This window comes from Podarcis pityusensis (assembly GCF_964106645.2).
Source record: "Podarcis pityusensis genome assembly, chromosome: 14".
NCBI lineage: Eukaryota > Metazoa > Chordata > Lepidosauria > Squamata > Lacertidae > Podarcis > Podarcis pityusensis.
In genome coordinates, this window is record NC_138039.1 from 2,711,853 (window position 1) to 2,725,396 (window position 13,544).

At 49.3% G+C, this 13,544-nt stretch overlaps 1 protein-coding gene across 7 annotated transcripts in view; it reads right to left on the reverse strand.

Moving 5' to 3' along the window:
* Window positions 1-13,544, reverse strand: part of SDK1 (sidekick cell adhesion molecule 1) — a 566,813-nt gene that overhangs the window by 27,737 nt on the left and 525,532 nt on the right. For all 7 annotated transcript variants that reach the window (XM_080980906.1, XM_080980905.1, XM_080980909.1 and 4 more), the window contains 5 exons: window positions 12,641-12,756; window positions 9,141-9,327; window positions 7,498-7,635; window positions 4,506-4,667; window positions 3,424-3,549 (listed from right to left, as the gene is read on the reverse strand). In XM_080980906.1, coding sequence (XP_080837032.1) covers window positions 3,424-3,549; window positions 4,506-4,667; window positions 7,498-7,635; window positions 9,141-9,327; window positions 12,641-12,756 — 729 coding nt within the window. The remainder of the gene's footprint in view (window positions 1-3,423; window positions 3,550-4,505; window positions 4,668-7,497; window positions 7,636-9,140; window positions 9,328-12,640; window positions 12,757-13,544) is intronic.

The window sequence follows — 13,544 nt, forward strand, 5'->3', positions numbered from 1 at the left end:
GGGAGTTATCACGCTCTTTTTCCGGCGCCTCAGAAGCACTCCTGCACTGTGTGCTTTTTTAATCCTTCGGAGGGGGTGAGCGGCAGGCACCGCGCGAGCTGCAGGTGTTAGAACAGACGCGGCCCCGACACAAGAGCGCGATTTCACGGACAATTAGTCAGGTGCTCTGGGCTGAAGCAAACTGCCAGTCAACCCACAGAGGCTCCTAGACCTGATGGCGTGCAGGCCACTAACAGATGCCTGCCAGGCTGGAGCAGGAGATGGGGACGGCTGGAGAGCCCTCTCTTGCACACGCACCACCAGGGATTTCCCTGCCCTGCTTTTTGGGGTCGGAGAGACTGTGCTGTAAATGTCGCTCCCCCTGCCGCCCCAGAAGGGCCCGACAAGAACCGGGGTTAATTTGTTTTTAAGGAGGAAAGGCTGAGTTTATGGCACAGACCAGATGCCAAGCGAAGGCTGGCAAACTGTTGACGTGCTGCCAGAGGGTGGGACAAGGCAGGGATGGTGGGGGGTGGCCGTTGTGGCACAGGGATGAGGCAGAGAGGCAGAGACTTTGCATTTGACTGGCTCTTGCTGGTTTGCATCCACATCTGAGATGGAATAAGTGGAAGCAATGCAATAGGGGGATTGTGCCAACAGGCACTCTTGGTTGCTACTTCACTGGAGCCTCACCAAAGCCAGGGCATTTTTTTAAAGCTGTAGCAGGTCATGGTCATCAAACCATTGGGCGGAATGGAAGGCTGCTGGCTGGGTTCCTTAGCCACCTCCACAATGGATCGATACCTCTTGGTCCTGTTGTCACAGCCAACAATACCCCACACTGCAGGGGTTTGAGTCCCTTTCAACTCTACACTTCTATGATCCTCTGATATTCCCTTACTTCTGGGTTGGCAATCAGAGACTGGCACCTTTCACTGCTGGAAACTGGTAGTAAAGAATTGCTTGCTGTTCTGATCCTGCGCCTTCTAGCTGTTTGAGCAGGTCCAGCAATCTGGGGCAGGAGCAGCTGGTACTTCTCAGGGGGCTGCACCTGGCCCTGTATTGCCCCTTCTGCCCCAGCTGTAAGGTTTTCTTACTTGGCTGGCTGGTGATCAGTAGCAGGAAAAATTTCTGGTGGAGGCATCAGACCTCAGTTTGAGGCTTTGTTTTTTTTAAAAAAACAAAACAAAACACCTTCATCTGTTTGTTTTCTGTCTTTTAAAATATGCTTGCCCAGCCAGATTCTCTGGAGTTGGGTGAGCTCAAACAAACAAACAAACAAACAAACAAACAGGCATAGCTTGAGGGCTTTCTTTTAAAAAAATAGTATGGTAAAGGACCCCTTTGATAGTGGGAAAAACACTGAACGCTTGTCAGGTAGAAGCAACTGGAGGTAACACCCAGCATGGTTTCGCAGTGCATTTTCAGTTCCCTGGCTGAGAGCTACAGCAGCAGTTGGGAGGAGGAAGAAAAGAAAGAATGCAGCATTTAACGTTTAGGGTAATGAGGCCTATAATAGATGACAGCTGAGATGTGGAACCCTAAGGTAATGGTAAGTTGTTTAAATATTGACAAAGTGCTCACGCTTTTCATTTGCCTATTAAGACGCCTTGATTGTGGTTGCACAAACACAGAGGTCCTTCCCCCCTCTGGGGTTTTATACACAAAGAGAGCTGGTCTGGGTCAGCCATTTGCCTCCCGCTCAGGGCAACACATCGCTGTCCAGGAGCAAAGATGCAGCAAAGGTGCAGCATAATCTCCAGCGTTAGTTGTAGAGCAGTGACTCAGGGAGGGGAACTGTTGCCTCTTCTCTCCGGCTGAGCTCTGAACTCGGAGAGAGAGAGAGAGAAACTCTACACAAAAGCGCAGGAGGGGCATAACTGAGCGAGATGCAGAACGTTTTAATGAAGCTGAAGCATGTGTGAAATAAGCCAGAGATCCAATTATTATCCTCCCCTTGCCTGGATTGCATTTCACGCTCTCTGCAGATTCTGCCTGAAAGGAAGAATAGGAATCCCAGCACACAAACAGCCTCGTTCGTTTATTATGGTGGCATGAACGGGATTAAAATAATCTGTGGAGAATTAAGAGACTCAGTTGTTAGGCCCAGCGAGGGGCTCTCTCTTTCTATGCACTCCTCGCCCAATCTGTTTGCAGATGCAGTGGAGTGGGTCCAGGCTGCACAAAGCTGTGCTAATGTAACTGAGAACCTCACTGGAAGGACTCTCTCAACTGTCTCCAAGTGAGACAACGCACGACATACCAGCAGGTCTGGCACAGAGAATGGATACAGCGTTGAACAATGGATATGACCCAGGGAGGCCAGAGGAAGCTGCCAAGACTTTGCAGATGATGGAAGGCCCAGCCCAGGACGTTTTGTCGCTTTGGGCTAAACAGAAAATGCCTCTATTTCTGCCCACCATCATAGCTGTGCATGGAGAAGGTGGAGGGCAGCAAGGAGGGCAGGTAGGCACAGAAGAGGCAGCAGAGGAGGCCACATCTGCTGCCTGAGGCAACTGCCTCGCCTCATGGGTGGCCTGGACTCTGGTCCAGCAGAACCTTCTCCTTTGCCAATCTTGTTGAAATGATTGAAAACTGAGCAAGGAGAACACAAGAAGAACCATGCCAGATCCGCCAATGGCCCATCTAGTCCAGCATCCTGTTCTCACAGTGGCCAACCAGATGCCTCCATGGGAAACCCACATGCAGGATCCGAACACAAAAGCCCACTCCCTCCTGTGGTTTCCAGCCACTGGCATTCAGAAGCATTGCTGTCTCCAACTATGGAGACAGAGCAGACTCACCAAGGCTGGTAGCCAATGAGAAACCTTTTATCCACGAGGTTCCTTCTTCCTGGGTTAGGTCACCTAAAGACCTGCAAGTCAGGGCTGGCACTTAGCCTCCCTTGCAACTCAGGAGAATCTGCCCTGAGCAAGAAGGAATCGTGGCTCCAAGCCAGGAGAAGAGCTATTCCAAATGGTCGCAGCTAAGGTGCCGTTCTCCTAGCAGGAGGCAGGCCAAAGTGAGGGCTCGTCCACAATGCCAATAGCCATGTGCCGAAAAGCACAGGGCTGAGGGGTTTCCCCCTTGCCCTGTTCCTTTCCCCAGGGAAACTCACTCTTTGGTGCTAAATTGGAGCAGACATCAATCTGGAGAAAACCTGAATTTCCGGTTGTTCCGACTGAATGCTAAAGAGCGGCTTTCTCTGAGGGAAAGCAGTGGCACAAGAAGCCCTAAATCTCACCCCAGAGAACATGTGGGGTCAAGTGTGAAAGGAGAAATCATCCATTTGTCAATGTTTTGGAGCTTGTCAAAATGTGATAAGATATTACCCCCTCCCCAACTTTCCCCGCTCCCATCTTCCGTGCCCCCACCCCACCCCAGACCATGTTTTTTAGGGATCAGATGATCTGCACACTCTCTTTCTCCATTTCTGTGGCCTACCTGATGGTCTGGTTTCTATGATGTAGCCAGTCGTGGGTCGGCTTCCTGGTACTCCCTCAGTCCAGTACAAAGTCAGTCCAGAGGCTGTTTTTGAAACCAGCACATGCTGAGGGGAACCTGGAGAGCCTATAGGGAGGGGTGAAATGGAAAGAACAAGCATGAGGCAGGGTGAAAGGAACAGCCATTTCCACCATGTGGTCCAGTCACTTTGGAGAGATGAAAAATCAGGAAGCCTCTGGCAAACAGATGCCTCTTTCGAGAAGAGAGTTACCTGGTGCAGCTCCTCTGTTCTCGACTCTCCCATTAACAGGCTCTGCACCACCCAGGCTGGGTCATGCCATGAGCAGACAGGACAACCCTGTGTTCACTGTGGGAAGACAACTGCACTGTGGAGCCTGGACCGGTGTGTCATGAAGGCCACTGCCCATCTCTGCCAAATGGCCTCCTGAGAAACTCAGACTCCCTTAGAAAAAGGGGCCAGGTCATTTCCAAGCCTTTACAGCTACAAAGATTTGATTGAATGCGCAGGATAACTGTTGAGGAGCCAGGAGCCAGAAAGCTGGGGGATTTATTTGTTAAGTCCCCCCCCCCCCCCAATTTTCAGTGGCAGGGATTCAGAGCCCTACTTAGGTCTGCCATCTTTGTTAGTAGCAGTGCCAGAATATGCAAAAATAATAAGAATAACCCAGTATTAATGCAAAATATGCAAATTTGCCTGATTTATACAGGTTGTGGAATTCAGGGTTTTTTTGGGGGGGAGGGAGGGATGAATCCAAAAGCCACAGTAGAGTGAGGACCCGATTGTCAGTTGGGTGTAGTTTGGGGAAAATGACCCCATGCAGTAGGGTCCCCTCTCAACTAGTCTGTGGGCTGAGGCCTCTTATGTAGAGACACCTGGACATTGCCACTGTCTGTGAAGGAGGACATGAAATCATGCCTTGCCGCTTAACTTTCCCCTGGCTTGAAAATGCCTTTTGAACACCTTTCCTTGCTGCTGGGTGCTGCGTTAATGCAGTGGGCTCTGTTTGGTCTCCCCGCCTCTTGCCTCCCTCGCCTTGGCACGTTCCTCGTGTCTCACTTACCCTCTGCTGGCCCAGCTGTGATGTTGGCTTGCAGCTCTGGCCCATAGGTGATGGTCTTGGCTTGTACTCGGAACAAGTAGGTCATGCCCTTGGTGAGGTCTCTGACTTTCAGCCACCGCTGCCAATTCCCATTGATACCCACGGTCACCACTTTGCTCACCCCTGGAACAGAGCCATCCAGATGGGGGGCGGGGGGGGGGATAAAAAATAAGACAAGAGTGTTAAATGTATTAACAAGAAAAGAGGAAGGCAGTGGAGCAGTGGAGCTTATCCTGTCTAGATTACCAGTGAAAATTATCTAGCCATTTGCTAAGGAAGTATTTCTTACAATTAGTGGGAATTTAAGGAGCGATAATGGCCAATTTTCAGCACAGATAAGTGTAATTAGACTTTAAGCTTGATAAGTGGGCACCAAGAAGGGGGGGGGGGGAATCTTACAGCGCAATTGGGAAATTACCAAGAGGCTGGAGACTACCTCACTAATTACATTAGGATGGAGGAAAGAGGTGAGTTTAGCGGATTGTAAGCAGTAGCTCATTCCGCCCAGCTTGTCTTCACCTGGGGCCTCTGGGCCAATCACTCTTTCAAATCACTCCTGGGGAAAATAAATTCACCAGGCCAAACCTCTGTTGACCAATGCCTCATCCATGGACAGCAAAGCAACAGGAGTGAAAATCTTCTGACCTTTCAGATTGGATTAATTTATTTGTGTTCAATTTAACCTCCCACCCACCCCCGTGGAAGAGGAAGGTGAATGGAGTCTAGGTAAGTGTCCCCCCCCAAAGGATCTTTGTTTGAATTTCCCTGTGAATAATTCAGATGCATAACCCGCTGATGTAGTTGTGTTAACATTTCCCACAGGTAGGTGCTGTGTTGGAGTCTGGCCTTTCAGTGAGGAATGGGTATAAAGAGATGACTTGAAAGCACAAAAATGTTAATACCTGCCACACTGCAGCCTTGGGTACCGGCTGGGGCATCAGGATGAGCATGGAGCCTGTTCTGAAGGAGCAAGGCTGGATGCCTCTTTGCTTGGGAGCCGAATTCAAGGTGCTCACCTTGGTGTTTGGAGCCCTAAATGACTTGGGCCCCAAATACCTGCAGGAGCACCTCCTCCCCTATGTGCCAGTCAGGCTGTTATAATCTGCAGCAGGAGAGTTCTTCTTAGGTTGCCATTGAAGGTGTGTGTGTGGGGGGGGGGTGATGACTTGAATACAGCCTTCTCTGCAATGACTTCCAAAGCTATAAACTGTTGTGTGAATGTAGTCTATGTGTGTCCCGTCCACTCTAGTGGGTGGGGAATGGTGGGATGAAGTCACACTGTGTGCTGCCGTCCCCTCTCCTCAGTGAGTAGTTCCCCACCCTCCCTCAGTTCCAGCACCCAGCAAAACATCACAACTCATGTCAAAAAACCAAATCAAACTGCCCCCACAACGTGCTTCAGTATGTCCACAGTTGGGCAACTTGAAATAAATGGGTGGGAAGAGCAGGTTGCTACTTGGATGAGGACAATGCCATGTGGGTGACACGAAAAATGTACTCAAGGAGGAAGCACTCAATCCATTCTAAACTGCTGTGTCCACACAGCCTTGATTCTTGTGTCTAAGCTTCTTTTCTCCTTCTGGAATGTGTCTAGTGTTTTAGATTTTAAGCCTGAGAGCTTAAGGTCTATAGGCTACATTTATTTTCTGCAGATGCAATACAGTGGGCAAAGAAGGTCCTCTTCACCGTCGCTATCGCCACTTGGTAGGCTCGACGTTGAGCTCTAACCTGTGTTCAGTCCAATTCAGAATGAGTTTTCCTCCACAGGCACTCTAGCTGTCTCAGCAATTATTTCATCGCCATCAGCTCCAGGGAAAACCACAGGGCCATCCATGCAATTGGAGAGGGAAGTCAATAGCCCTAGTTAACTCCGCATTCCAGCAGGCCACCAGGGAATCAGCTGGAAGGCCATCAACATGGGATAAAACATCTCCTACCACTCTTTGGAAACCATTTGGATCCATTAAGTGGTGGGGGCGGACCATGTGAATCGGTCCCACCTCCCTGCAGTGGGGAAGGGCTGTTGAGAAGGCCAGTTGCCTGGAGTTTTAAAGGTGATTTTAAGAGTGGCATAATAGTAGTTTCTTTAAAAAGAAATATTTTCAATCTCTTGAAAAATGCTTTTTTTCCATATTACATTTGCCTTCCTGACTGCTGTGTTATATTCAAAGTTTCCCGAAAAGTGTCAAACTCCTTGGACGACACAAGAGTTCATTTAAAATCTGACAGAAGTTGGTTGGATCAAACTTTTCAGAGCGCATTACATCTGCCATGCTATCATCCATCTCTTTAGTTTATTACTAAGTTATATTAAAGATATTTATCTCAGCTTTTATTGGCTAAATCTAAAGAAAGAAAGAAAAGAAACATGTCTAGTTCAAATTTTCTTTCTAATTAATATTTTAATTCAGAGACATATTATTGTTCAAATGCCCCAACAGAGGAAAATCACACTGGACATCACCCAATGTCTCCGGAGGGGGTGTTATTTAACTGATCAAAGAAACTAGAGATGAAGAAGACCTCGCCCCCCCCAAAGCTGTTTTAGAGCAAGCTGTGAAAAACAGCTGCAGGGTTCTTTGTTGTCATCTATGACTCAGGTTAAAAGCAACATCCCATAAACATTCAAGAATCCATAAACGGGGACTGCAAGTGAAAGTCACCCGAGCAGAAAAATCTCAACAGAAAAGAACTCAGGGTGGGCCCCCACTTCTTTGGGGGTCTCTGGAAATGGGGGGGGGGATGCAGAGAGAGATACAATGAAAAATTAGAGCTGAATCAACTCTTTTGAATGCATGTTTCTCCATCCATGAGGTCATAGCAAACCACAGTTAATGGAGATGTACACAGGGGTGGGTGGACATATACTGTATATTGGGAGACCAGACACACTACTGCAATGTGCGTCTCTCTTCCCCATTTGGGCACACTGATCTCTCCTGGGCACTCTTACCTTGCACTGGGGCCAAAGGCTCATAGATCACCCGGTAACCCTGCAGAAGGCCATTGGCTGCAGCTGGCTCCCCCCAAGACACGTTGACGGTGGAGCAAGTGATTTCTGAGAAAGCCAGGAAGCTGGGGACGCTTGGAGCTGAAAGAGGGATGAACATCAGCAGAAACAACTAGCGGCAGGAAGATCGCAGCTCCCCTTCCAGCCCATGACATTGCTCATAATCTATGGCTGCGCACACATTACTGGTCGTTCTTTTTCTCAGTTTGGATCAAAGATGGTTTGGGGGGTAGATAAAAGATGGACATGAATTAAACCAGCATACATGGCTGTGTCTGTGGCATGTCAGATGGGAGCGTGGCCTACGGCAGAATCCTCTTTGTAGTCTAGTCTGCTTCAGTGCCTTTTGCAGCAGTAATTTTAGTTAGAAGATCCCAAAGCACCACCTCTTTTTTTTTAAAAAAAAATCCATTAATCTCACTTGCCAAGTGAAACTGCCTTGTGACTGTTCAGTGCTTGACATCTAAAAGTCTAAAAACCTTGCTCCCTTTCTGTATTTGGAGGCCTCAGAACAGTGGGGGGGGGGGGGACACCAACAGCTCTCCCGAAGTCCTTGGACCACAGCTCCCATCTGCCCTAGACCAACAAAGCCCATAGTCAGGAATGATGGGAGCTGTAGTTCATGACATCTGGAGAGCCACAGGTTTCCTCTCTGCTGTCTTAGAAGGAAAAAAAATAAATAAGGAGCCTTATGCAGGCAGAAGCTGAGGCTCCAGTACTTTGGCCACCTCATGAGAAGAGAAGAGTCCTTGGAAAAGACCCTGATGTTGGGAAAGATGGAGGGCACAAGAAGAAGGGGATGACAGAGGATGAGATGGTTGGACAGTGTTCTCGAAGCTACCAGCATGAGTTTGACCAAACTGCGGGAGGAAGTAGAAGACAGGAGTGTCTGGCGTGCTCTGGTCCAGGGGGTCATGAAGAGTTGGACATGACTAAACGACTAAACAACAACAACAATGCAGGCAGAGCTGTAGCAGTATAAACGTTGTTTGTTGTGGGCTGTGGGTGGGTTTGATCAGAATTGCTCTGGCACAGTCTGCTACATGTTTGACATGTGTAGCTTCAATCTGTGCAAAAATTATGAAGGCCACTCATCCTAAGAGTGGATGTCAGATCAATGTGATCTCAACCTCCCACTGCACGTAGAATGGGTGTCTGGAGTGACAGGTGTATAGCTCTAAGGCAGCCTTTGCCAAACTTTTGGCTTCCATATATATTGACCGAGAATTCCCATCGGTCCCAGCCACTGGTGGGCAGCGGCTTGGCAAAGGAAGCTCGAGGAGGCCTCTGATGTCCCATTGCCCATGTGCGCAGGGAAGTAGTTTGGTAAATGCCCCCCAAATGCTCATCTTCGTAATGTCGGAGAGCATTCAGCTTTGAGGACAGGGCAGGAGCCAGACATTCTGGAAAAGGTCCTGGGTTATTGAGGCAGGCTTCATCCTTGTGTCTGATCGTTATGACATTCACAGGATGTGTGGCTTTGGCAACCTTCTATTTAAAACACAGAGGGGAACACACAGAGTTGGAGGTCATGCAATAGAGGTTCCGGCTTCGCCATGCTTCGTCCATGGCAGTGGCATCCTTACCCGCCTGGTGGGTCCTGCCTTGCCCAGGGCTGCTCTTTGGCCCATCGCCTGCTGCGTTGAAAGCAGAGATACAGATCAAGTACTTAGAGTAACTGGTGAGGTTCTTCAGCCGAATGCTTGTCTCTGGGTGGAAAAGGACCTTCACTTTTTCCGTGTCATTCTGGCTCTCCTGCTGCCAGTAGTAAACCTAATTGGAAGAGAAAGGGTGACTTAATGTGGATTTTTACCCTACCTCTCTAAAGTTACCATCTGTTTCTCTGCTGCCTCTAACTCACCCCCCACAACATGTTATAAATTAATGATTTTCTCTCTTTGCTGTGTCCATTGGACTTTCTCTTTTTCTCTCTCTTTGCTGTGTCCACTGGACTTCCAGTAAGGAGCAAATAAAATTCGACATAGTTTGAAGGAAATGGATAGGTGGAAAGCAGGAGAGAAGTGTCTTCCTCCCTCTCTCATCCTGTAATGATTGGGGGTCATCTGTTGAAACTGAGCAGCAAGAGATTCAGGCCAGGCAAAAGGCGTAACTGATTTATGGAATTCTAGCTGCAAATTAATATAAGAACACCAGAAGAGCCCTGCTGGATCTGTCCAATCCCCCATCTAGTCCAGTCTCCTGCTCTCACAGTGGCCAGCCACATGCGCTCTCCCACCTGTGGTTTCCAGCAACTGGTATTCAGAAGCTTGGCTGCCTCCAACTGTGGAATCACCATTGCTAGTCATCATTCATAGTCCTCTCCTCTGGGAATTTGTCCAATGCTCCTTTAAAGCCATCCAAGCTGGTGGCTATCATCACTTCTTGTGGGAGTGAGTAGCACAGCTCAACTATGCACTGTGCAAATTGCTGTCCTGAATCTTCCAACATTCAACTTCCAAGATGTAGCTTTAAGATAAGATTAGGCTAATTGGTGGAGGAGAAGAGGTCCAGCCATGGCTATTACTAGCCACAAGGAGAACAGCCTTGGCCAAAGGTGTCATGGGCTTTGAAGACACTCAAACTCAGGACGCAAAAGAGAAATGTGCTAAGAGGAAGGCACGCTTGGCAAACCCTCACTGGGATCTATTCCCGCCTGGAAACCAATGTCCCCACTGTGGAAGGACATGTGGGTCCAGAATTGGCCTCCACAGTCACTTGTGGACTCATTGTTAAAACCGTGTTTATGGAAGACAATCTTACTCGGCTACGAGGGATCGCCAAAGAAGAAGAATTACTAGCCACAAGGGTTCTGCATATCAGTGTTGGGGAGGGGGCAACTCAAGGTGGGGCTACTGCCCAGCCACCCTGCTCGTGTGCTTCTCAGGATGTATCTGGTTGCCATGGTGAGAGATAGGATGCTCTCTTAGATGGACCCCTAGGCTGCTCTCATGACCACGCCACATCTGTGGCCTTTTCAGTGCCTGGTGGAAAAACTGCAAACACTCTCTTCTCCCCCTAACGACACCCCAGCAGGAACCCCACCTTGGCTGTGGGACAGCCACAAATGGGTGTAACAGTTAATTGATCCTCTCCTGGACAAACTGGGAGCCTGACCCAAGAGCCCAGCCAAGACTCTGCCTTGGTGCTATGAGCCAAGCGATTAGAACAGCCTGTGCACAAACAAAAGCGGAAAACACACAAATTGTTATAGCAGGTAGCTTGCTCCTGCCAAGAGGCGATGCCAGATCGTTTCCATTGGCTCAGCCTCGCTCCATTTGCTGCTCTGACACACAGGTGGGGGTGGGGGGGATGAGCCAGGCAATGAGCGCCAGCCAAGTCGCAGGGCTTGCAAGCAGCAGGCTGCTTGTGGCCTCTCAAAGTGACAGAACTGCAACAGAGCCACGGCCAAGTGGCTAGAGCATCGGACTAGGACCTGGGAGAGGCCTGGGTTCGAATCCCGACTTGCCTGTGACGATCACTGGATGACCTTGGGGGCCTGTCACTGCCTCTTGGTATAGTCGACCTCACAGGGGTGTTGTGAGGACAAATTGAGGGTAGAGACCTATTTATGCCAACTTAAGCTCAGTGTGGGGGGGGGGAGTTGGGAAATAATTAATTAATTAAGGACCTAGGAGACCTGGGTTCAAATCTCCACTTGGCTGTGAAGCTCGCTGTGTGACCCTAGAAGCCAGTGATGGTCTCTCTCAGCCTAACCTACCTCACAGGGATGTTGTGGGGATTAAATAAGTAGTGTGAGAAACACGTGCACCACCTTGAGCTCCCAGGAAAGAAACATGGGATGCAAATGCAATAAATAGTATTAAATATAAATAAAGAAGAAATATTGAGTATGATCCTAGATCTAGTGCCACTAATGGATATACAGGTGGCAGCCATGAGTGTGCCCACCTGGTGGTGTAGGAAGGGGGGTGCGGTGGGTGTGGGCTGCCCCGGGTATCATCACTGAGGGGGGTGGTCGCAGGGCCTGGCCTGCAGCATGCCCGAGCCACACGTCTCTCCTGGGGAGTGACACGGTGGCTCGGGCACCTGCAGGCTCCGCGCTGCCTGAAACGGCAATGTGGGGCTGGTGGACTCTATGGAGGTTCTGCGCAGCGTGCTCTGCCCTGGCTTGCCCCTGTTGGGATTCCATTCCACCCTTTGCTGCAGACATGGGATTGTTGTGTGTCACATGTCTGTTTACATTCCAGCACAGATTGATGGCATGAGCAGAACTTCTGCTCTGTAACGCTTTTGTTTTTAGTCTCTCTCCAAGAAGACGGCAAGGAGAGATGCCATGTTTTCTTTGTCCTGATTTGTGTATAATAAATGCGTAGTTTAGTATGTGTTTACAGCCTCAAGCCTCTTCTGTTGTGCAGCTTACACTGCTGAGTAAAGTGTGCTCAAGTCTGCAAGCTTGAGTCACTGATCACGTCGGAGCAGAGGTAGAGGGATCTCCGTAGCGGCAAGGCTGAAGGGAGACGCTCCAGCTGGGGCCGAGCCAGCTGGCCTTTCGACCCCCCCGATTCTGACAGTCCCGCCCTCCGGTGCAGGGTATTTGTACTGCCCTGGGCACCCGAGCAGCTAGCTATGCCGCTGTGCCCACCCCACCCCCAACTGGGGCTGGCATACCAGCTGCTCCCTTCCTCTACAAGGAGGAACTGCTCTGCCATTATCCAGATCAGATGTGCCACGCTGCAATGGTAATCTCCAAGTCCTGTGCAAAGACTTACCACTGAAAAGGCACAAAAGGAAAAAGGGACTGGGAGGGTTGAGGAGAAAATTCCACTTATTGGAGCTAATTGTTGGAGAGTCTAAATCCACCATTGCTCAGATACCAGTTATTGGGGATCTGCATGTTGCTCGTGCACTTTCTTTCCAATCTTGTTTGTGATTTTAAGTCACTGCAAGCTGCCTGTTGCAGGCACCTCTCTTCTTGCATCTGGGTCATGCACATGTGAAGTGACCTGGCTGCAGCAGAGAGGAATAGCCGGCCCCCATTTCCATGCCCAAGTCTTATGGAAGCTGGAAATATTAATGACAATAGGAAGAAGATTTGCAGTAGTGGACACACACACAGAGCACTTGCCTTGTAGCCTTGGATATTCCCATTCTGGCTGTCGACCGGCGGAGGGTCCCAGGCAACTTCTAGCTGGCTTGCGGAGAGCGCACTTATCTGGATGTTCTGGGGCGGCATCGCTGGTGCTGGAGAAAGAGAGAAGAGGGGAACAGAGAGGGCAGAGAAGGAGAATTAGAAGTGAACGTCAGAGCTGGCATCTTGAGCTGGGAGGGGGGATTCAGGCTGCAGTGGGGGCGTGTTATTGGGTTATTGTTCTTATTTTGATTTTATAGATTGTGATTTTATTCTGTGAACTGCCCTGAGACCTCTGGGTATAAGGTGGCATATAAGTTCAAATAATAATATTAATACAAGCACACAAGTTGTGTTCCCCAGAGGCTGCTCTTGCCTCTTACAAAGTCTTTGGAAACCTTGCCCACTCCTTTAACACATTCTGCACCAAAAGTGCACACAGAATGCTTTTAAAAGCAGGAGGCAATGCATTCAGAATGAATTAAAGGATGCAGAGAGAGCGCTGTTTGCATCATGGGGCAGCCCCTGGATTGAGGAATTCATTTCACACAGAGGTCTCCTTGAACACTTTCTGCTGGGGGCTTGCATTCAACAGGGAGGGATAACAAGTAGGCGGTTGGATTCTGCTTGGCTGTTCTCTTTTTATTGTGTGTGTTTTGTCAATTTCAGGCAATAGTCCACCCAACCCTTCAAGACCGGATTACTGCAATGCACTCCAAGTGGGGCTTCCCTTGAACTTGAAGCTGCAGCCAGTGCAGAATGCTGCAACACAATTGCTGACAGTAGTGAGGCCATGCCAGCACATAACACCTCTGCTCAGAGATCTGCACTGGTTGCCAATTTGCTACTGGTCCAAGTTCAAGGTGTTACTATTGACATTTTGGGACCAGTTTACCTACAC